The 22,611-nt window shown below is 36.7% G+C and overlaps 1 protein-coding gene across 1 annotated transcript in view; it reads right to left on the minus strand.

The window, feature by feature from the left end:
• Window positions 1–444: 444 nt before the first annotated feature.
• Window positions 445–22,611, minus strand: part of ACTR3 (ARP3 actin related protein 3 homolog) — a 29,908-nt gene continuing 7,741 nt past the window's right edge. Inside the window, exons 2-12 of the mRNA XM_017820939.1 lie at window positions 14,504–14,559; window positions 10,121–10,245; window positions 9,484–9,594; window positions 8,430–8,525; window positions 7,793–7,900; window positions 5,543–5,686; window positions 4,647–4,820; window positions 4,178–4,270; window positions 3,610–3,735; window positions 1,771–1,854; window positions 445–1,366 (exon numbers count right to left, since the gene is read on the minus strand). Of these exons, the coding sequence (XP_017676428.1) occupies window positions 1,271–1,366; window positions 1,771–1,854; window positions 3,610–3,735; window positions 4,178–4,270; window positions 4,647–4,820; window positions 5,543–5,686; window positions 7,793–7,900; window positions 8,430–8,525; window positions 9,484–9,594; window positions 10,121–10,245; window positions 14,504–14,559 (1,213 nt within the window). The 3' untranslated portion in view covers window positions 445–1,270. The remainder of the gene's footprint in view (window positions 1,367–1,770; window positions 1,855–3,609; window positions 3,736–4,177; window positions 4,271–4,646; window positions 4,821–5,542; window positions 5,687–7,792; window positions 7,901–8,429; window positions 8,526–9,483; window positions 9,595–10,120; window positions 10,246–14,503; window positions 14,560–22,611) is intronic.

Consider the following 22,611-nt stretch of genomic DNA (forward strand, 5'->3'; position numbering starts at 1 on the left):
CAGAAGTGTCTCAAGAGTTTTCTTTCACGAAATATCAACAGAAATTCACTATATAAAGCGTTCTTCCTAGAAAGAATGAGAAGGAGATTGTTTTCACTTTATTTTTATCTACATGGTATTTTCTTGCAGAAAAACCACAGAGATTGAAAACGCAGTGCTGACTCCTGTATGCCACCACCTGAAAGAAAGTGGTGGGGAAAAAAGTTACAGAACAAAGTAGATGAACAAACCTAACAGTGGAGGAGCCATTAGGTTTCTATAGGTAAGTGCTATCTAGCTGAACACACAAACTGCAGTTCTAAAATGCTCACACTTCAGTTACACAAAGCACATGACAATCTCTACCTCACAGACCAATCTTACTCCTCAAAAGCCACAGTGGATATGTAGGAACCCATGCTCAGAACTTCCCACTTCATGAGATTAACAAGTCTGACACCAACATAAAAAGAAATTTTGTGCCTTTATTGGAATGGTGTTAGGCTTTAAATACACCAATTTTGATAACCTGATTATTTGGTTTAATTAGAAATGACACTACAGAACTGCAAATACTGGTCCAACAGTCTTGTCTTTACTTTTTTTTTCTTTTTTTAAAGCAAGAGATAGTATGAAAATGCACCAAGTAATCAGAAAGCACTAGCAGGCATCGGTTAATCCAAGATACTAGCTTCTTAGTTCCAAAAGCACTCGCATTGTATGGAACCCAGGATTTAGACTGGTCATGATTTGCAAGAGCTAGTTGCATGAGTCATGACTTTTTCCTCTTTTTTTTTCTTTTTTTAATTTACTTTCAAGTTGGTCACTGGTAAAATTTTTCCTCAAATATTACAGTTTCTTTAAGTCATATTTTTTTCCTCAAAGTATAAAAAAGTATGAAATATAAACAAGTTCCTGTATTGCACCCATGAAAGGGTGCAATGGAAGCATTAGAGAGCTGACTATCTACACACCATCAAATCCCATCAAATCTTGGATACTTCATTAATATACAAAATATCAGGGCACAGAAAGAACTAAAATCCACTTTTTTGTTTTGTTACGCACAGGTTCAAATAATCAATCTAAAGAAAAAATGTGATCATTTTGGCTTTCCACTACATCCGCATGTTGAGACACTTATTAAAATAATCCTGCTTAATTGTGTTTGGTCTTTTTCTTACTGTCAAGTCATGTTTGTTATCTTAATACCAGCCATCAGACAAACAAGTAATCAGAAAGACTCTTCCTCCTCCCCACTTCCCTATCCCTGACCCCTCCAGGGTCAGCTTTAAGACATGACTCCAAACACAGGGTTGTGACGACAGATGCTAGGACCAATCTCTTCATAATCTTTTTTGGTATGGCATACTTGGTAGAATTCAGGCTGCAAAAGGAAAGAAAAAAAGTTAGTCTGTGGTATATACACCTTGTTTGAACAATATTAAACTTTTAGGCAGCCATTGGAAAAAAAAACAAATACAGACAGTATTAGAAGTCCTGAAATCAATACACATTATGCGTGGCTAAACACCAATGAAAACGTGTTCTGCCACAAACCTAAAATGCGCTATTTAACAACTCATATAAAGCTGTACTTTGGCTTTAATCTGCTCTTTCAAACTTTAAAGTCTAACACAAAAACTTCAGAGAGGGCAAGGAGGGTGTATTTGCTACCCGAGGCCTATCAGAAATCCCCTAACTCCATTTAATATGAAATGCAGGGGAGATGAGAACTCCAAAAGCTTAGTCAGAATGGCTCAAACATGCTCAGCTTTACAGGTAACTTACTGTGGAAGCCAGCATTGATCCTCCAAACCAAACTGCATATCTCTGCATATGGTGTGTGATGACCTGTACATCAATGGGCTTAGGCTACAGAAAGTAAGAGGGGAGAAAAGAAAGATTAAAAGTCACTTTTGCTGGTAAAAACTAGATCTATTTTTAAAGAAGTGTATCTACCAAGCTTACTTTCCACAAATTAGTATTTTCTTAAATGCTGTGTATGTAAATTTACAATTACAGCATCAAATTTTCTCTTGTACAACCCAGATTAAGAAGCAGCTGTTGCTTACAGATCACCAGTTACCTGTTTTATCAGATATAAAGAGATACTTGCACTCACACCAATTTTTTTCACACTATTTTCTGCTGAATTTTTGATGGACTATTTATTTATGCAGTTGTAAGCATATATTCATACTACCCAGCCCATTCAAAAAAACACACCTTAGAATGATACTTTTTAAGTTTCACATTATTATTCTAAAAAAGCACCAGTTACAGATTGAAAGTTTACCTAGGACCAGTGCAGTGGTAGTCACGCTTTTCTAAATTAAAACACTCATTCCAGTCAGCCATTCTCTTTCCCTCCATATCCACATAAACCTTCATTCCTTACTTGTGTTTATCAAAAATGGCAGTGAATGTAACAGTTTCAGAATTTGTTTCAGAACAACCTGCTGGAATTTGAAACCATATCTAAAAATGGCCTGCAACACATTTGCAAAATTCAAGGCAGTGAATAACTGCTTGCCATGCCTGGCACCCTGAAGAATAATGACATCAGATTTCCTTATTCATGTCCTACTTTCTTACTGAGTGGCACAAGTCTAGTAAGGAGAACTGAGAATAAACAAGGTTACTTGGACTAGAGAACCACGTGTAACTGAAATTTCAGAGTTGTCTACATGGCATATTAAGAAGCTTAGTGGGGGTTTAAGGGATTTTTTGAGTTCATCTAGCCAGATTACTACTAAAAAATAAGTCAGGAAATCACTTCAATTTTGCTTTAAAAGCACAATTTTTTTTTCTCTCCTGGTATACAGATTCAACAGAAAAATGTAAAAGTTAGATCAGAGGTCTGAAGGGGAAAGAACACGAATTAAGGATGATGCAGTTTAGTGAAAACATGAAGTCACAGGATCATAAGATAACTTAGGTGGGAAGGGACCTCAGAATGTCTCTAGTTTGTCCTCCTGCTCAAAGCAGGGTCAACTACAAGGTCAGAGGAAGGTATTCACAGTTTTATCCAGCTGAACCTCAAAAACCTCCAAGGATGGAGACTGCACAACCTCTCTGGGAAGGCTGTTCCAGTGCCCAATTTCCTCGCAATGGAAAAGTTTTTCCTTTTATCCGGGTAGAATATCTTGTTTCTATTCATCTGTTGCCTCTCATACACCCACCGCTCAGCACTGTCAAGGGCCTGGTCCCACTTTATCAATAATCTTCCCACATGTACCGAGGTGCTGCTAATTAGGAGTCCCAAAGGCTTCCTTTCTCTAAACAAGGCTCCCTCAGCCTTTCCTCACAGGACAAGTGCTCCTGACTATCCTGGTGGCTCAACAATGAGCTTGTTTCATCTCCTTTATGTTTAAGTTCGAAAGACTGAGGATGATTTGTAACTATTCATCTTACTTCGTGCAGTAAGCACAAAGAAAGCTGGGGAGTGATCAACTGCCAGTATGTAACAGATGTAATACACAAATCTCTGAAGAGCTTCTGTAAGAACTTCATTTGAAGATAAAGACATTTCAAAGAACATCATCACTGCAATATGTCATCTGCATGTTTTCCAGGTAACAGGCGACCGACAGATGCTTGTTAAATGCATTGGCTGCACCAACTAACCTTCAGTCTGCCACCACTAAGTTCTTCACTAAGTTTCAGTCTGGCATCAACAGTCCTTTTCAAGTCTCGCTGTAAACGGCGACCGAAGTCCCTGAACATGGTTGAGCCTCCAGAGAGGACAATATTCTGTTTTGAGTAACAAAAATTGTTAATCACTTCTGAAAATGTGAGTCTCCAATTTTATCCAGTTGCTGAATTCTAAGCATCTAAATATATTTTTTAAAGCTCCAGTTAGGAGGTATGCTTTTACTGTAAGATTTAAATTATTTAACACTTAAGTGTGACAGAATACGAATTCACAAAGAGTTTGTCACATTAAATTGGCTGTGCTTTAAAATCCATCCATTTTTACATCTCACCACTTTTGCTCATATTTGTGTTTCCCTAATGAAACACCACATTCTGAAAAAATGTAAGTGAAAAACTTACTGAACTGCATATTGGATTACTTTCTACAAAAATGGTTAATTTTATTGTTTTACGTGTGTCAGAGTTTCAAATACATATTTCTATATAAAGCACAATTAATCTAAAACAAGTATTAAAAAAATGCATTGTAGCTACTGACCTTATATAGAGGACGTCTAACATCAATGGGACAATTTTGAATAACTTCATCTACTACTTCTGAGATTGGTTGTGTAAAGTCGGGATTAGCAAACTACAGACAAGAATAAAATTAAGGCACATCAATGTGGAGGACCACATATTGCAAAAGAAAGGAAAAGAAAAAAAGAGAAGAAAAGAACCACACTTTCATACTAGATGTCGTGAAATCTAACAATGGAAATAGTTACGTTAGATATTTTTGCTGCCATTTTTAAGTGCTTTATGTATCAACCTGAAGTTGTATAAAGATGAGTAGCAATCAAGAATCAAAGTCATGCTGACTTATAACAAATATAGAAATAAATTTACAAATAAGAAGAAATATAAGCCAGGACAACAACTTCTTTACAAGGTTGCAAATAGAATTTACATGCTATCATCCAAAATGCACTTAAAACAGAAAGTGTACACAATTCAAACAGACTTACCTCAGGATGAAAGAAAATCTCTGGCCCCAGGAATCTCTCATAGCCAACATCAATGGTAAACTCTTTCTTTGAGATAGCATTAATTCCAGTATACTGTTTAATCCACTTTGTACCATCTGTGTCATACTTGTTAAATTCTTTTACTAAGTCAGGGCAAACGTAACTAAAGCGCTCCTGAAAAATGAATATGTACAGTTAGAAGTACCCAAAGTATAGCAGAGAACCTGCTGTGAATTTTTTAGAAGCGTAGCAATTCAAACTTTTAAGAATAAGTATTAAATTGGCAGACAAAGAATAGGCCTCAAAACAGCTGGACTGACATTTCCTGTACACAGGTAGATAATGGCTCTGCTAGTACAGATCATTTCTGTGCAGCACTGAAAGCTCATGTTGAGCTAAATTACTTTTCTTCTGCTTTTCCTCTGAACTTCTACGATTGTGAGAAATTAATTCTAAAGTACTTTGAAGAACTTCTATAGAAACAAAGTTTAAGTGTACTTTAAGCTGAATGTCTTTCAGAAGAGCTTTGTACTACAGAAAAGAACATATCAACATTCAGAAAAACAGTAATTACAGCTCTTTGCATTACACATCCCACCAAGAGCAATTGCTATGGAATATCACAATAACAACAGTAACAAGAATAATAACAACAGTAATAATGATAATGGAGGGGAGGAGAAAGGGAAGACTACAAGCCAAGAGTGAAATTCTAGGCCAAACTTGAGTATAACCCAACTGCATACCTTAAGTTTAAGCTATTTCATGTTATTACATTTAGACATTTTTATATCATTTAAAAATAGAAAGATAATAATTGAGGTATTATTGCATTTTCAAAACAGATATCAGGCTCTGATCTAAAATAACCTTAATGTCTGCAATGTTTATATTACCTTCACTGCTTTAGCTGTTTCCAAGGATTGTTCAGGAGGAATTCCTACTTCTCGCTCCCTCAGCAGCTGCTGAATGAAGTATGTTATATCTCGCCCTGCAATTGGAATGTGTTTGATACAGCTGCCAATCACGTACCCTTCAGCCTGTGAATAAAATTAATGGGAGAAACACACTGATAAGAACTCCTGTCAATAAAGCTAAGGAGGGAAAGAGAAAGACATGGAGTCTAAACTCCCATTCACTACCTGTGATTGTGAGGCTGAAGCCCTTTAGGACTGGCTCATTTAATTACCTCAAGACCAATTCTTCACAATATAGCCTTATTTTACTTTGCATTGCATTGGTTCACAATTCTTACAAGGTTAGGAGGAACAGAAAGGTCACTACAGTACATAAGGCAGACAAATGGCTATACTCACTATTCCTTGGCCTTTATTTCCTCTTCAAAATGAGGTTACTCTTACCAAAAAGGTCAAGGAACCTTTTTCATGAAATATTATTTTAGAATAAATGATGTGGCCCTGCAGTCACAGCCACTGATGTAAGGCGTTACAATCCACATGAACCAAAATTAATTTTCTGAAAGCAGGGAGAAAATGCATCATTTCAGCACAGCAATTGAGACTGCTTAGAACATCAGACTGGCCCATACTAATCCATCAGCCTACCCTTGCAAGTCACACTTGTCCTGAGGACCAGTATCAAGGCATTAAAATTATCTGTTCTAAACACAGAAACCAAGTTTTAAAGACTGACCTTCAATCTTACCAGACCTGCTATATCCAAACAGATGAATCCAGGCATCATACTGATATTAAATGCTTAAGTTTTCCTATATACACACCCCTTACATTCACACAAAAAATTCTTACTAACCTAGAAAATAATAAAGTCATAAAAACATGTACCACTATTGTTAGCTTCAGTACAGAGAAGTATTTGCTAATTCCTCTTTATCTATTTACAATAAAAGTGATAGACCACTGTTGACAACTTGTTCAACATGTTTAAAAATTCCAGAAATCAAGCAAATGGCATTCTGCAAAGGAGCTTAATGCTTCCAAGGGAGATGGAATACCTACTCTTATTTTAATCGAAAAAACCAAACAAACTCAAAAATCAAGAAAAGTTCAACTCTTTTAGGCAGAAATTTGAAGTATCATTTTAAAAGTTTACCCATAGAAGGTCTGAAGTGTCAGTTGTCTCCTAAGTCTTACTAAAAATATGCCATCTTGGATGAACAGTCTGAACAAAGATTTAGTCACTATATTCCACCAAAATTAATAAGAAATTGCTACGACAGCATATGTTTGATCACCACCAATGCTACTATTTGTTATAACAAAGAATTTTTAAAAATTGATGTTACTATGGCACGATAAAGCTTTGTATAGATTTTTGTCTTAAAAACTACAACCTAACCTCATTCTGAAAATACAAATGCATTTGGTATGTAGACATGAATTTACTTCCCAAGGAAAGATGGGCAGAAATCTATAACCAGCCACTTGAAACAAAGCTCACTATTAAATATTCCAATTATAAAATTTCGAATATGTAGCTTTGTAAAAGGAAATCCATACCTGCAGTAAAAGCAGTAATTTGACAGTGAAGAAACTGCAGCTGTAAGTGTTCAATATTTAATAAAACATTACACAGTTGTATAAGTTTTTGCTTTTAGCAACTTGACATATTGGAACAGAATTTAACATTAATTAACCTTGAGGGTTGCTTTTTTTCAGTCAGGCAGGAACTTTTTTTTTTGCTGATGCATCACAGCATATGACAAAACAGTGGGCAGCAGACGGAGAAAAACTGTAAACAATACTACATCTACCCTCAAATACTTCCCATTATTTCTATTTCATAAAAAAATTGACTGAGTCAAATGAAAAAAAGTTTCCAAATTTTTGGAACTGACTGTTGTAAAGAGCATATGCACTCTCACCAGCAAAGCAAATTGGAGATGTGCTAAAGCAATATAATTTCATCCATCACTTGGCACGGCCTTGGCAAATCACCTTTTTTAAGGTAAGCCACTGAAAGACAATATGCCTTGACAAATTGAGGGTGTTCTTCAAGAGTTTCTGCACTACAAAATAAACCAAAACTCACACCCACAACACTGGAAATTATTATTTTTGAAGATTCCTAGCTATACTTTAGTCTGTGTAGGTGTATACTTCCGAGAACTTACAGGACAAACTGTTCTCCAGTTAATCGTTTCTGTAGTTTTGAAGCACACTTACCACAGGAATAACGTGAGTGACACCATCCCCACTGTCTATAACCGTGCCAGTCAGCGTTCGTTCTCCTACTTGTCTTGACGTCCAAGATGCAGCTAAGGCAAGGACAGCCTGGGAAAAACACACACCAAAGCCAAATCTTAGTAAAACCACTGTACTGCAGATCGATCCCACTTTACATCAGTTCTCCCAAGGACACCCAGACTGACACCCCCATGGTAATTTACAGCATGGAAACTGATTTAATAATATTATATATGTTTACACAATAGCTTAGAAAAAAGAGGCTGCAGAAATGCAGTTTTTGAATCCTGCCTGATGCTTTTTTAGCCATGCTCAAACATCTTCTTTTGTTACTTTATACAGAGAGGGATTAAACTCTTGGATTAATACAATTATTATGATGTAGTGTGTTTTTTTATTTATTTATGATGCAACAGATATTATACTCCACTGCTTAGAAGCCTTATAGAAGTAACAGAAGAACAGTACCCAGCTAACAGACCAGAGAATCAACGCATATCAAACATGCAGTGGTGGAACTGCTAACCAGAAAAACATAAAATTATTCCAAACAGGAAATTAATTTTAGCCCAAGGAGAAATACTGTAGCCCTAACTTTCAACAGTCCTGCCCTTACCTGAACAGCAATATATAGCCCTGGAACGTTGAAAGACTCAAACATGATTTCAGCAGTATATTCTCTATTTTCTGGAGTATTTAATGGAGGCTCAGTCTGTGAGACAAAAAAAACCCCAAGTTTTTACTTACATTCAAACCAAACACTTGACTTTGAAAAAAAACAACCACCAAATCATAAGTTTTGAAAGATGAGTCATTCAACAACAATAGAATGTAAAAATAGTAACGAGCAGAGGGTGCTTAAGAATTTATGCAAATTGCATTAAAATAAAGAAACACAGAAGTGCAATAAAAACATTACTGTAATTATTGCTTAAGAATTTATATAGCAGGCCCCCTTTGTGAGTTGCTTAGCTCATTACAACTTTTGATTTCGTTTGAAAGAATCAAGGACTATCAATCAAACTATGTCAAAAGATGCAGTTTAGCACATCTTAAAAACGACAATTTTTAAACTTTCTCAGTGAAAAGAGCTGTTTTCCTTCAGAAGGCAATCACTATAAAGCAAGTTGATATGCTTAGCTGTAGAAAAGTACTCAAGTGAGAGAAGCTGACAACAACATACAAATATGCCATGAAGATTTGAACATTGACCTTAATTTAGATCAAATGTGCCCAAATATGACAATCATTCCAATTTCACAGAAAAAAAATCCCAAAATTCACTCTAGATACATCGTCCAGATGGCAGCACTGTGAAAACAAAGTAATTGCAGTTGTGTAAAGTCTAAACAGACAAAATATTTTATTTTGCCTCAAAAATGTAGACTTGAGATCATTGAATTCAGTGCAGAAGTAAAAGAAAAAAACTGGTGAATCAGACACAATTTGGAGGGAAACAAAGAGAACAGAAAAATGTTTGCAGTTCAGACACTCTGACATTTTTAGAAAAATTAAAGAACCTGGATGGCATAAGCCAGGTCAAGAAAGTTCCAGGTAATTGATTTACTTCATTTTTCACACTATGCATGTTTATATTTAAGAATTTACAAAAGTCAGCGCATTCTTATTAGTCATATACCATTTCTTATGTAGGACATAATGTTACTTACCAAAAGAAAATAATGATCCTCGGGTTCTGCCCTTAGATATTTAAAGATTACTTGCTCCATAAACCTCTCCATCAAGTCCCAGTCTTCAACTATACCATGGCGGATAGGCCACTGTTGCAGAAAAATATCGAATCATAACTGAAATCATTTATCAACAGTTTTCAACTGCAGTATGATCTACACATGCAAGAAACCTTGCTTTAGGTTCTCCCTATTTCAGTGTGACACCTATGAAAAATTCTGATTCCAACCATGAACAGCAGAGACAACACATTGCATTTTTCTCAGTACAACAGAATGGTGGCACAGGATAAACCAAAGGTTCCGCCCAGCCCAGCATCGCAACTCTGATGCTGCTGACACAAGTTGCTAAGGAATATGAAAGAATGAAGTATTTCTGCTTAACATCCTCCCAGCATCCCTTCACTTCAAAAGAAATACATATTCACATACTGTCTTGCAAATTCCCACAGGTTTCTGAAGGTCACCAAAACTAATACCATTTAATTACCATTTAAACAGAGTTGATAAAAAAGTATTTAAGTTACCCAAAATGTATTCTTAAGATGATGTTTACTGTTACAGGTAATGATTTCTAAATGTGTTAGAAAGTGGTTTTAAACATTTCTCTTAATACCTTGGTTGCATAAGTTGGTTTTTCTATTGCTTCGTCCCCAATAAAGAAGTCTAAATCATCAACACCTTTCAAAACCCTCCTTTGTGCTTGATCGACCACTTTTGCCGACTCTTTGATAGCAATACCTTTAACAGAGAACACAGACAGTATTGCAGATCATAAATCTTGAACTAAAGAAAGAAAACCAGCATTGAAACATAGACACACTAATTGCATTTATCCTTTGTTTCAAACATAAGCACAGAAAAGCTAAATAAAACACAAATAACTTGAATTCCAAACACAGATGAACGTAATTTATAAAGTTAACATAATTCAGACCTAAATGCAAATTGTTAGACACCAACATGCAATCAGGGAATAATATAAAATATAAAAAGAATCTCTAAAATATGGTATCCCTACAGATCTCATTTTATTCAACAAGTTGTGGGAGCGTGCAGAAAATTAGCACACAATTATTATTACTATTGTCATTGTTATTCTTTAAAAAAGAATGCTGTTACAGAAGCTGCATAAAAAGAAAGAAAACCTATTGCCTTATATAAATGGATGTTTTATTTCACTTGCACCAATTTGATTTCTGGATGTACTACAAAAGTGAGATATGGCACAAGAAAGGGACTGAATAGGAACTAAACCAAAAAAACATACAAAGAATGCAGGAAGGAAGAAGCAGGAGAAAATGTAAGGCAGACAGAAAAATAAAATTAGACAGAAATAAAAGCAGCATTTTTAAAAGGACAGAAATTTGTATGACCACATAATGCATCTTTAGATGCTTTAAAACAAATTTTCATTAAGTCTATGTAAAATGACTCCCTTTAAATCCTACTCTTATCTTATTTTTAAGAATGAGATGGAAAATTTCACTTAAGAAAGACTATAAATCTCTGTCACTTTAAGGAATAACCGGCAAAAGTTAAGAGCTTCTTTCTTGACAATTCATTCCTTCTAGGATAACAAATATAAGTTTTTATCAGACAAATACTGGCTAAGGCTAAATACGGTATCCTGGAACGAGGGATCAGTGATTAGATATCACAGGAACACAGATGTTCCTCTCCTTCATCTTTTGCATCACCCCACCCCCAGCTACCAGGTTTGCTGAATCAGCAATATCTGCTGTATTTTTTTAAGTCTTACTAATTGCCTTTAAACACAATCCTTTACACAAATCAGGAAATTCATATAATACATACATATACATATATACATATATATATATACATATATATATACATATATATATATATATATATGAGAAGCATTAATATCAGCCTCAACTAGTCAAAGGCTGTGCTCCAAAAGCCCTTTCAATGGTAGAAGCATTTTTCTAATTCTCACCTTTGGTAAGAAGTTATGTTTGCTCTCAATAAAAATCTAAAGTTACGAAATCAGCTGCTGCAGCCTCCAGCCCACCAGACAGGGCAGCACAGCTACAACAGCCTGCTAGGACCCAAAGCACCCTGAGCTCACTGATGCTCCCCATCCTCCTCCCTTCTCCTCCCAGAGAGAGCAACACAAGCTGAGCTGTACAGCCAGAGAAACTAAGAAGTGGAACGTTGTGAAAGATTGAACAGGATGAAACAGAAGTCATTATTTTGGGCTCTTCAGGAAGAAAACTGAATCATACTGCAACTTCTGTAGCTGCTTACAGGAGAGCAGAGAGGAAGCAGAAGGCTGAGGAAGCCAAACAACATGGGGGGACAGATAGGAAGCAGAAGCTAAAAATCAGGGGAAGATGTCGCAAGGCCAGGGTTTGCTGCAAGTGAAAAAACAACCTTGACAAATACTTTTCATGGCATCATTACAGATTTCACACATCTGGGGAAATTTTTCTGTCCAGATGTGTGCTATCTTCAAGAATTTTCAAGTAAAATCCACCACTTGCCACAGGATTATATTCACTCTCAAGTCCAAGTGGTTTCACTCTGTTAACAAGCCTAACATGAGAGGTCTCAATATTTTGCTGCCCTTGAGCCCAGTCTGTTCACCCTGAGTCCAAAAGGCAGAAGTTAGAAGCAAACAACCTGAATCAAGAATCATATCCTGAAAATACAAACAGGAAAATAAACCTTGCTGACACCAGAGCTGGGGTTACTGCAGTGTCTGAGAACAGGTAGCACTCCAGGGGTACCCAGAGCCATTGCTTTTGGTTTGCTTGGCACAAGAATTAAGAGCTTTTAGGAAAAAAAAAAGAGAACATACTTGCGTCAAATCAATTTTTGTGCTGAAACACTACTCAAGCCAGTTTTTCCTTTTAAAGGTAAAGAAAAGGCCATCAGCTATCACAGATTAACTAAAACAGATGACAAATCAAGGGAACTACTTGGTAATGGAAAGATGCTGACTCCTATTTTAACATACAGCAGGAAAAACCTGATTAACTGAATAAAAATCAAGTAAAATTAATGATATAAGATCTAAAAATCAGTCAGGGAAGAAAGCAGCGAACCCAAGTCTCTTTTAAAAAATCAGCCCAATATATCCTCATTTACTTCACTTTCCATGCAAGCACTTATCATCTCTACAGAAGCATATTCAGATTTAAATCAAGAACACAGCATAAGGAGATAAAAATTTTTTAAGAGCAGGAGTAAATAAGATAAGCTGCAAGGAAACAAGGCAGAAGGAATGCTGCTCCAACCTGTTTAACAGCAAACATTAATTTTAGAGAATCAAAGTGATAAAAAGCAACCGCCACTGCTGGAAGCCAAAGGAGAAACCAAACCATTTTTCCACTGGGGATAATATTAAGGAAATTAAAGACACCAATGTGCTTTGAAGAGATCCACAATATTTGGAACATTTCACTTTGAAACTAGGAACTGCTGTACTCTATTTTCATTTCTCTAATGTGGATTACACCAGGCTCTTCTATTTCGTTCGAGGCAGAGGATTAACGCAAACTCACGCAGTCAGTGTAATTATCTAACTTGGGTTGCAGTACACATGAGAAAAAAGCCTTTTTTACTAACAGAATTACAGTCAAGGACCATTTCAGCTCTAGGAGCATCTAAACTGAGCATCCTTTTTTAAATACACCACACTAGATCAAAAAGCTGTCAAAAAACCCCCAAAAAACTCACTTCTCCCCTTTCTCTTCTACTTTAACAGCATTACTGTTGTATAAATTTCTCTGCTTAACGATCTGACAGGTCATTTCATTCCCAAATTTGTTTAAAGTGTTATGATATTTCTTCTCCATTTTTGGAACAAGAAAGTGATTTTAAAATTAAATAAGCCAAATCTAAAGATGCTGAAAAAGTATGAAAACTCTATTTATCTCAAATTAAATAATCATTTTGCCATTTACAACTTAATGACTGCTAAGAAGTTTAAAGAGCAATATAAGAGGGTTTCAGTAAACTTTGTAATCTAATGTTAAAATTTTTGTGTGAACAGCAAAACTGTAGCATGTTTTATATTTCACTGAGATAAACCAAATGAAGTTAATGTAGAAAACCAAAGACCTACATATTAAAAGCCAAAGCAGAAGACATTTAAAAGATTCTGTTAATCCATTCTCCTGTTCTGATACAAGTACATGAATTAGCCTTAGCTTTCCATGAAAATTGCTTTTTGAAGTATGTTTCCTAGAAAAATTAACACAGAGCCAGAACTACCAAGTTCTATTTTACAGTGGCTGTGCTGAAGTAGTATTAGTCTCAGGTCTCTTCCTGTTGTATTTACAAGGAAACTGGGTGTGCTAATTATTCCTTTTTTACCAGGATGTAATACGTGATTACTTTGGCACGATGAACAATGACAAACTGCTGAGTGGTGTAGGCAGTCAAAAGGTGAAGCATTTCTAAAGGAAGCTGAGTGAGCTCCACTCCCTAGAGTAGAACTGTATCACTTCAAGTGGGAGAAACAGTTTAGAAAACAGGGAGTGAATAAATAAGCTGTTCCACATGGGGAAAAAATGGAAATGTTCTCTTGTTCTATTTGCAAAACATAGTAAATTAACATCACTGTAATAATGACAAACACCTGGAAGTATAACATTTTAAACCCTAAAAATATTAAACCATACAATTTTGAATTTTTTCTATATTTACAATCAGCTGAAGTTTTACCAGATAAATCACTAACAGGGGAAGAACCTTCTAAAAAGTAAATATAGCCATGCTACCGGATTTTAAAATGACTTCAACTTCCAACAAGTTAACTTCAAGTATTAGTATTCTTTTTCAGTGAATGTATCTTTCTAACTGAGTATCCATAACAAAACAGAACAGAGCCACACTATTACTCTGTGTCATCTCTCAGATGCCTTCTCAAGTTGCTTGTTTTTATGTTTTGGGTTTTTTTTACATAGCATGTTATAGAAACTCCAAGAGTAACTTCAGCATTCATACACAAGTAACAAATACTTACATGAAGGAATAATGAACTGGGGTTCAGTATTACCCGCATATCCAAGCTTTGTATACCTGTTGAGGCAAAAAAAGGATTAGGTTATAATATTTAGTAACACAAACACCAAGGATACTTCCCTTTTTAGTGAAGAGACCCCTCTTCCCTTATTAGAAAGACCCACTGATTTTCCTTTAAAAACAAACAAACAAACAAAAAACCCAGGCAAAATAATAACTCTTTTTTTAAGTGTAAAACAATGTTCCCTACCACAGATCAAGCATCACTGCCAACTTCTACTGTAGTAAAATTTTACTAAAGAATACAAAGTATGTAATTCAATTTATCACTGCTTAGGAGTATAACTTTGTCAGAGCAGTTCCTCACTGCTCAGCAGTTAGCATTTCTATAGAAATATTTTCATACTATAAATATTAGTGGTAGAAGTGTTTTGTAACTGCTAACTATGGGGGAAAAAAGCTCCTCTGTCCATGGACTGCCAGTTGGGCATGTGGCAGGGCTGGCCATCATCACATCATATGCATTTCCCAAGATGTGCTACTGTAGGTGGCAAGTACTGACAGCTGAAAATGACAAGTAGTAGCAAAAGACATTCCACTTAACAAACGAGAAAGTGTTAAAATGTGTCTAATAAGTTAAGAAAGCAAGAGGAAAATAACTACATGCCTTAGCCCACCTAATTTCCAGAAAGAGCTATGGATATATACATCATCTTCATTGTCATAATATAAGAAAATTGAAGAAATTAACAAAGTATTCATTAAAAGTAACTACAAAACTCAGGGTACTAAACAATCCAGCTGCTAAAATTTTTCCAAAGAGTTACCGATAGCATAAGCAAACTCTAAAACATGCAGACCAAATTGCACTGCTCTAACTTCAGAGTTAGTCTACCCACATGTTTTTAACCAACACAGACATGACAAGTTCTCGTTTTCTGTGTACAGTCAGACAGCTGCACTAACTAAATTAGCACCATCAGCAAAAGCACAGAGCACTGTAGTAGCACCTCTACAGTTTCCAGCACTCTGACATAAAACTGGAACATGTTAGGAGGTGTAGGGCAGGACTAACTTTAACAAGCCATAAATTCCTGGCAATAACACAGCAAAATGCCTGGCAACAAATTACAGCAAGAGGTTGGGTTTCCCAGGCTGGAAGAGGGGTGCTGCTGTAGAAGGTTCTGCTGTGATGCCACTCACGAAGCCGTGAGCAACTTGTGCACATGCCCACACACAACACCCACACAAATTTCTATCACTGACACTAATGGCACTCATCAGTGTCGGGCAAAAAGACACATATCCTCATAAGGAAGGTGTATTTCTTTCCAAATAGCAAAATGATTAACACAGGACCCCATCTGACACCAAAAATGCTTCACGAGAGATGTATTTTTGAAACTGTAAACCTGATCTTGTGTGGAACACAAGATAACAGCTGGGAGTAACCATGCAAAAAACCTGACTTATTATCAACAGGAACATTTATTGAAAAAAAAAAAAAAACAAAACCAAAAAAAAACAAACAAAAAGTTCACAGACAAAAGAAAATAAATAACAGGAAAGAAAAAAAAAACCTAAATACTAGAAAGAACTTCAAACCTCATGAAGTCATCAACATTAGGCACTGTATGTGCCTCAACTCAGGACAAGCAACTCAGATTTTGCACACAAGTTTGGTTTTAATTTTCTTCTTAAATATCTAGTTCCCCAAAGAAATGTCAAGAATTCCACCAACTGATGCATCAAATCTATTATGCAGAGTAAAACTGATCACTGTATCTAGAGTGTTTTAAGAGGCTTTTAGTGCCACAATTAAGAAAAACAGCAAATACTGACTCACTCCCTCTACCTTCCCCTGCAAACCAAAACTGTGGCATGTAGATTTTAAAGCTAAATCTACACAAGAACTTTGGAACCTGACGACTACATAAACCTACAACTAGATTAGAAGTGCCTTAACAAGCAAAAGAAGTTAAAACTGTTGATCATTAAACTCACTATTTCAAAGAAAGCAAAAGCTGAACTGCTGCAGGTAACAGGTAGCTTATTTACTTGTGGGTGGGAATCTGCTCAGCACACACACAGCCAGCAGACTGAAAGAAAAACAGTCACACGAAAGATGCATTTTACATAAAAATACTCTATTCAGACATAAAATCAGCATATATAAAAATGCTATGCCCTAGTCAGCAAGAAGTGTACTTACTACTGACTCATGAAAAAAAAAAATAGTGCATTTTTAGACTTCCAAAAAAAAGAAAAAAGAGGGGAAAATCTGCATGACTTCTGGTCTCTGAATATCAAAGCATTTTATCAGCAAGTCTCCACTGTAGTCTCCAACACAATGTTTCACATCTCCAGTGTGCCAAGACTTCCTTGCCACAACTCCCTTCCGCATCCTGAACGCCACCACTGCTTGCCCAGGGGTCAGGGAAGGACCCACTGCTCCCTCAGGCTCCTCAGGCCTGAGGGCACATCCAGTCTGCTGCAGTGATCCCATGGAGACTGAGAACTCAGGGCTCTGGACAGTGGCACAATAAAGACTAAACCTGATTTTCATAACTAAACATATATAGAGATACTCTTGAGTCAAAATGGAGTCTAAACATGTGATAGGTGAGACAAAAAGGTAACTTAAAACTGATTAACAGCTGATAAAAACTTTCAGTTCTCCAAATACACAATCTAGTAACAATGGGGTTCTTTACAAATTAACTTGCAAAGATGAGGCGTTATTCAGACTAATCAGATCAATTCTATCACTGGAAGTACATATCTAAATCACATGAAAAAAAATACCATAGGCAATCCAGATTCCACAAAGTACACAGTTTCCACAGACAGTTCATACATGGTACGTGTGTCTGACTAAAGTATGATTCACAGGGGAACGAGGCACACCCCGTCTTCTTCAGAGCTGCAATCACTGCCAGTACAGAAAAATATCCTGATATTTAAGATATCATAAGGCAGTGCCAATATTAGATCACAGTTTTCCAGTAAATCCTGGCTTGTCTTGCTTGCAGCATAGCACTGAAGAGTGGCAGGAGGGACTTCCACAGAGACAGGCAGGCACATTTCATTTAAGGAACCTCAGATTCAGCTTTCCCACACTGAATTTGGGGCACTCAGCAGTAAGAGTGTAAGGCATTGCACAAGTGAGTATAAAGGTATAAGCAGATTTCTATTAAAATCTGTAACACAGAACTGATTTACAAAATCCCAGAGGTGAAAACCTGAATTTAACCTTGGTTGTTCAGATGGTTTCCTTTATTTCTCCACTACCTGGAGCGTGTTTCTGTGGCCTATCAGGTCACTTAAAAAAAAAAAAAAGAAGAAGAAAAAAATTCTTAAAAACAAATATGGCAAAAAAATTGTTGGATAATCGTGACCTTCAGATTTACTTCAGAAGACTGGCTACAGAGTATCCAAGAACATTCCACAAAGTCTCCATACATATGTGCCAGTATATAGAGCACCATACACATACACACCCCTTCCGTGGTATCTATCAATTTATACATACATGGTGCTAATATTGCCCAGTGACTTCCCTGCAACACCTTCTCCAAAAGGAAACGGGGTCTCACACACAACCCTCTGGCCTACACAGATGTAATGATGTGACAAACAAAACATGATTTTTTGTAAGGGACATTCATAGCACAAACAGGTTGTGGGTAGCAACCAGTGAAGGTTCTGAGTTAACTCCACTAACCCATATCTCAGCTGTCAGTGGAGAAACATCTCTAGTGTCACATCAACCTCAAATTCACATCCTGAAACTGCATCTCAAGTCTGTGCTGATCTGTCTGGGAGCTCTCTGGAAGGACAGCCAAAGGGCTTTCCAACAATGTTCTCAACTGCACTAATGGGATTTCTTACATGTGCTCTCTCACCTAGAATAGATGTTTCCGAGGCCACGACATGAAAGCAATGTCACTTGAAGGTTACTTACGTATTAGTCACAGACAATTTTAAAGCCAAAAGGAAATAGCACTGAGGGTAAGAACTTCTAATGACAATGTCATTAACAGAACCTCCTTCTGCAAACCACAAACTGACCACGTGCCTTTGCTCCATTTCTGTCCTGCCCACAACAGAGGTCATACACTCTCCCAAGTCATACGCCCTGGCTCTAGCACAACTGTAATGGTAACAAAGGAGAGAGGAACAGGGGGACAACTGCTTTGTGGGTAATTACTTTGTTCAGCTGCTCCAAGTACAATAGAACTAGGGGGTCCAACACGAGTTGTGTGTCATTTTACTGACAGCTTAACACAAAGACACCAATTAGCCAAGCAGGAGCAGAGAAGAGCATCTGAGGACAAATGTCACCTGACCTTCAACTCCAGGTTACAGAGCAAATCCAGGTTACAGCCTTCCCCTCAGCTACTCCTAATGACCTAACTAAAAGCCATTTCATACACAGGACACTCTTAGATGCACATTCAAACACGAATAAGACACACTTTCAATGCTGGTCCCACTGGAAAGATGCAATGCAACTTGAAAAACAAACAAAAAAACCCAAAAATGCTTTTCTGTGAGAAGGGAGGAATAATGCAAGTAGGAGTAACAAACCCAAAACAGTCTGGAAGGAAAGTCAGGATTAGGCTAAAATCAAAATGGTCTCTTTCTTGTTTACCTTCAAGATGCATAAAGTTAGAAAAACAAGTGTATATATAAGGATATTGTTTTCGAGGGCTTTTTTTTTGTTCGCCAAATTGCTCTCTTCGTGATGGCTCAGAATTACTGTCCACCATCTGAGCCACAACCCTTCTCTGCAAGCTCTAACTCAAAATGCAACATATCCTTTGATTGTATCTCAGCCTGCATGATGCAATAGCCTTCCCAAGCAGAGTAACCTGTACAGCACACGTTGGCTTGCATGTGTAAGTTCTAAAATTCCACTCTGGTGTGTACCACAGCCTGCACATCAAGCCCAGTAAAGTTTTTTTAACTAAACACACCTCAAGTCCTGTGCAGAACCTGTCCAGGGGGTCTTGCTCCAAGCAAGTTTAACATTCAGTGATGGGATTAGGCTTTACACAGCGTTAAATGCATTTACTCTTAAACGTAAGCTGATACTGCCTTGCAAGGTGTCATTCTTGCTCAGGCAGCAGGAGATCTGTACTCCACATCCTCTTCCATGCAAATGGGTTTAGAGCCAATCTCCCATTTCCCATGACAGTCTCCTGCCATCCCCTTATGAACTCTCCTGAGGCAGAAGTGCTTTGCATTTCTTTCCTGAAACCACGAGGAAAAGACACCCAGAAAGGAGGGCCAAGGACAGAAAGTGAGATGATTGCAACACACATCATGCAACATATATTTGTTGCTGGCTAAATTACTTTAAAAGAACTGTAATTAAGTAAGCAGGTTATAGAAGGCACTATAGGAAAGCTCAGAGTGGGGATAGTCTGAGGAGGACACACGTGTGGTAATATATCCAAAAGGGTATGAAACAAGTCATATGGCAAAAACACGAAGTTTTAAACAGAACAGAAAGGGATTCTGCTTTTCAATACCAGCTCCTTACAGATGGTCTGTCCATCAAAGACTTCATCAAAAAGGGCTTAATATCCCTTCCTGTTTTAACTGGATAAATTCTACACAGACAGTTATAAGTTAGATACTATGTTTATACTGTCTGATGTCTTCTGATAACAGCTGCTTTAAAAAAGAAGTGGAAAATTTCTCAAACATGGATGAATCCCTAGTCTTCATACACAGAGCCTCATGTGACTGAAAAGCCTGAACAAGCCTTTATTTTTTATATTTGTTGCCTTTCTTCTATCACCCTTCTTGTATACCATATGAGACTGAAAAGCCTAGGAAGTATTTGCTTTTCAAATCCCTGCAAAGAGAAATAATGAGAAAATTACAGTGAAAGAGGAAAGCCACTTTGCCCCTTTAAAAAAAGGTCCCAGCTCTGGTATCAGGTGTAAATTGGTTAAGCAGCAGCAGATCAGAAGTCCCTGAAGAACTGATTATATTAGGAAAATGGGACTTGTATTAATAAATTAGTTTACTCTTTTCAAATGTCCTTGATAAAACACAAGACAGTGAAAGACTTGGAAGTGAGTCGTGCTTTTTATATTTTATATCTTTACTTAATATATATTACCTTTTACACATTACTAGTTTGCAATTTTAAACAACTGCTTTTTTAAAATATTTTTGATCAACAAGTGTTTCAAGTAATCGATAGTGAAAGTCAGAGAAATAGTTCTATAAAAGAAAAAAGCACACAAGATTAGAAGTGCTCTCAATGAAGAATCTTGTTAAACTGCAGCTGAGATGCATGAAGGGATGGTAAAAGGGAGTACAGTATTTCAACAACATAGAAGACCCCACCTGGACAGTAGAGATGTTACAAATCTGGCAGGCTACAACCTTGGCCTTGGAATTAAGTGCATTACTGCATGTCTGAAACTATTATTTTACAATATTTCCCCTGAAAAATATCAGTCCACTTGAGCAAGAACTGTCACCTTGACAAATACTACTTCGCCACACATCTAAACTGTCACTGTAAAACAAACCATAAGTAGACTAAAGGAGTGTGCAATTTAGTAAATGAGCTCAAAATCAGCTTGAAAGCGAAGTGCTGCTAACACATTTATTTCCTAAATACAAAAAAATCACGCCTTTATAAAAGGCTAACTTATCTTTAAAAGTATCTATATTTTTATATAGAAATTTATCCTGTGCTGCTTTTTATCAGCAGCTACATCTACAACTCCAAGCACAGACAAGACTATAATGTTTGCTAGTAAAATTCAGCTGAAGTGGGCAGTGAAAACCACAAAGTCACAGCCACACATAGCCAGACCAGAGCCCTCCACGTTCAAGTCCAAGAGCAAAATGAGGACAAAAGCAGCCTGTGCTACACAGCATTCAGAACAAGTTCACATGCAATGTAGTAAGAGGCTCCAGGTGACAGTTCTTATACCAGTCTGGAGAACAGAGGAAGCTACTGCATTGTGCTCCTTCTGGTTTTACTAACATTTGGATTGGATGGAGTATAAGAAAACAACTTTCCAATTTGTTCTATGTTTACTTGCATCACAACTTAAAAAGAAAACTCAAAAAAAACCCCAGACCACTAGGAAAGTTCTCTTCTCCTAAAAGTAAACAGGAAGATAAGATGTATTTATTACCAAAAGACCCTGGCTTACGATGGAGCCTTGAAACCAGCCAATATTTAAGTGTTTTCAACTGAAAAAATCCCAGTTCTGGCATTCTGATGTTTGTAGTCTTTGTCAATTTTATTTATATTTGTAAACCCCCTTTCTAGTATTTAAAGCTGGTACATACTAACACAGAAAACATTTCCTTTCCTTCGACTACCTTTCCCTCAAAGTAAGAAGAGCAAACTGCTTTGGATATTATCTTTGTATAATGAGAGTAGAGTAGTTTGTGTTGGCAAAAGTAGAATGGTCTCTTTCTACTTACTGCTTCCTTTGAGACTTCTAGAGTAATTCATTTTAACAAGTGTCTTAACAGTGCCTCTGTGTTACACCACACCCACACAATACTCACCTATACTGGTAGGGTTTTTAATTAACTTATATGTCATTTTTTGCAAGTTTTCTGAGCATTTTGCCCAGCCTGCCTACTCCATGCAATATTTCCAAATAATGAGGAAAGAATGCCCCAAAAGTTTGGAAGTCTGAATGACTAATTACTTAATAGTATAAATTACTTATGAGAGGGAGATTTATTTGTCAACTTTCTACATCATTTACCCAAAATAAGCTGAACGTCAGGAGTTAGACTCGATGATCCTTGTGGGTCCCTCCCAACCATATTCTATGATTGCACAGACATTTATCAGGAAATAAAAAACCAAGAGAATAAAATAATTATACACACTTTTCAACAGATAAAGCAAGGAGAGATCAAGTGAATGGACAAATACATAACTTGCAAGTCAACAAAATTTTGCACTTGAAGAAATTAGACAGGTAAAATCTAAGTCATGATGCAGAAAGAGCCTTAGCTGATATAAACCAAACTTGGATGTTTTTCCAAGCAAATGCAATACAGTGGCTAAACCTTTTAAGTTATTCCACATTAAAAAAAAAAAAAAAAAAA

The sequence above is a fragment of the Lepidothrix coronata genome, unplaced genomic scaffold, assembly GCF_001604755.1.
Source record: "Lepidothrix coronata isolate B3197 unplaced genomic scaffold, Lepidothrix_coronata-1.0 Scaffold86, whole genome shotgun sequence".
NCBI classification, from domain to species: Eukaryota; Metazoa; Chordata; class Aves; order Passeriformes; family Pipridae; genus Lepidothrix; species Lepidothrix coronata.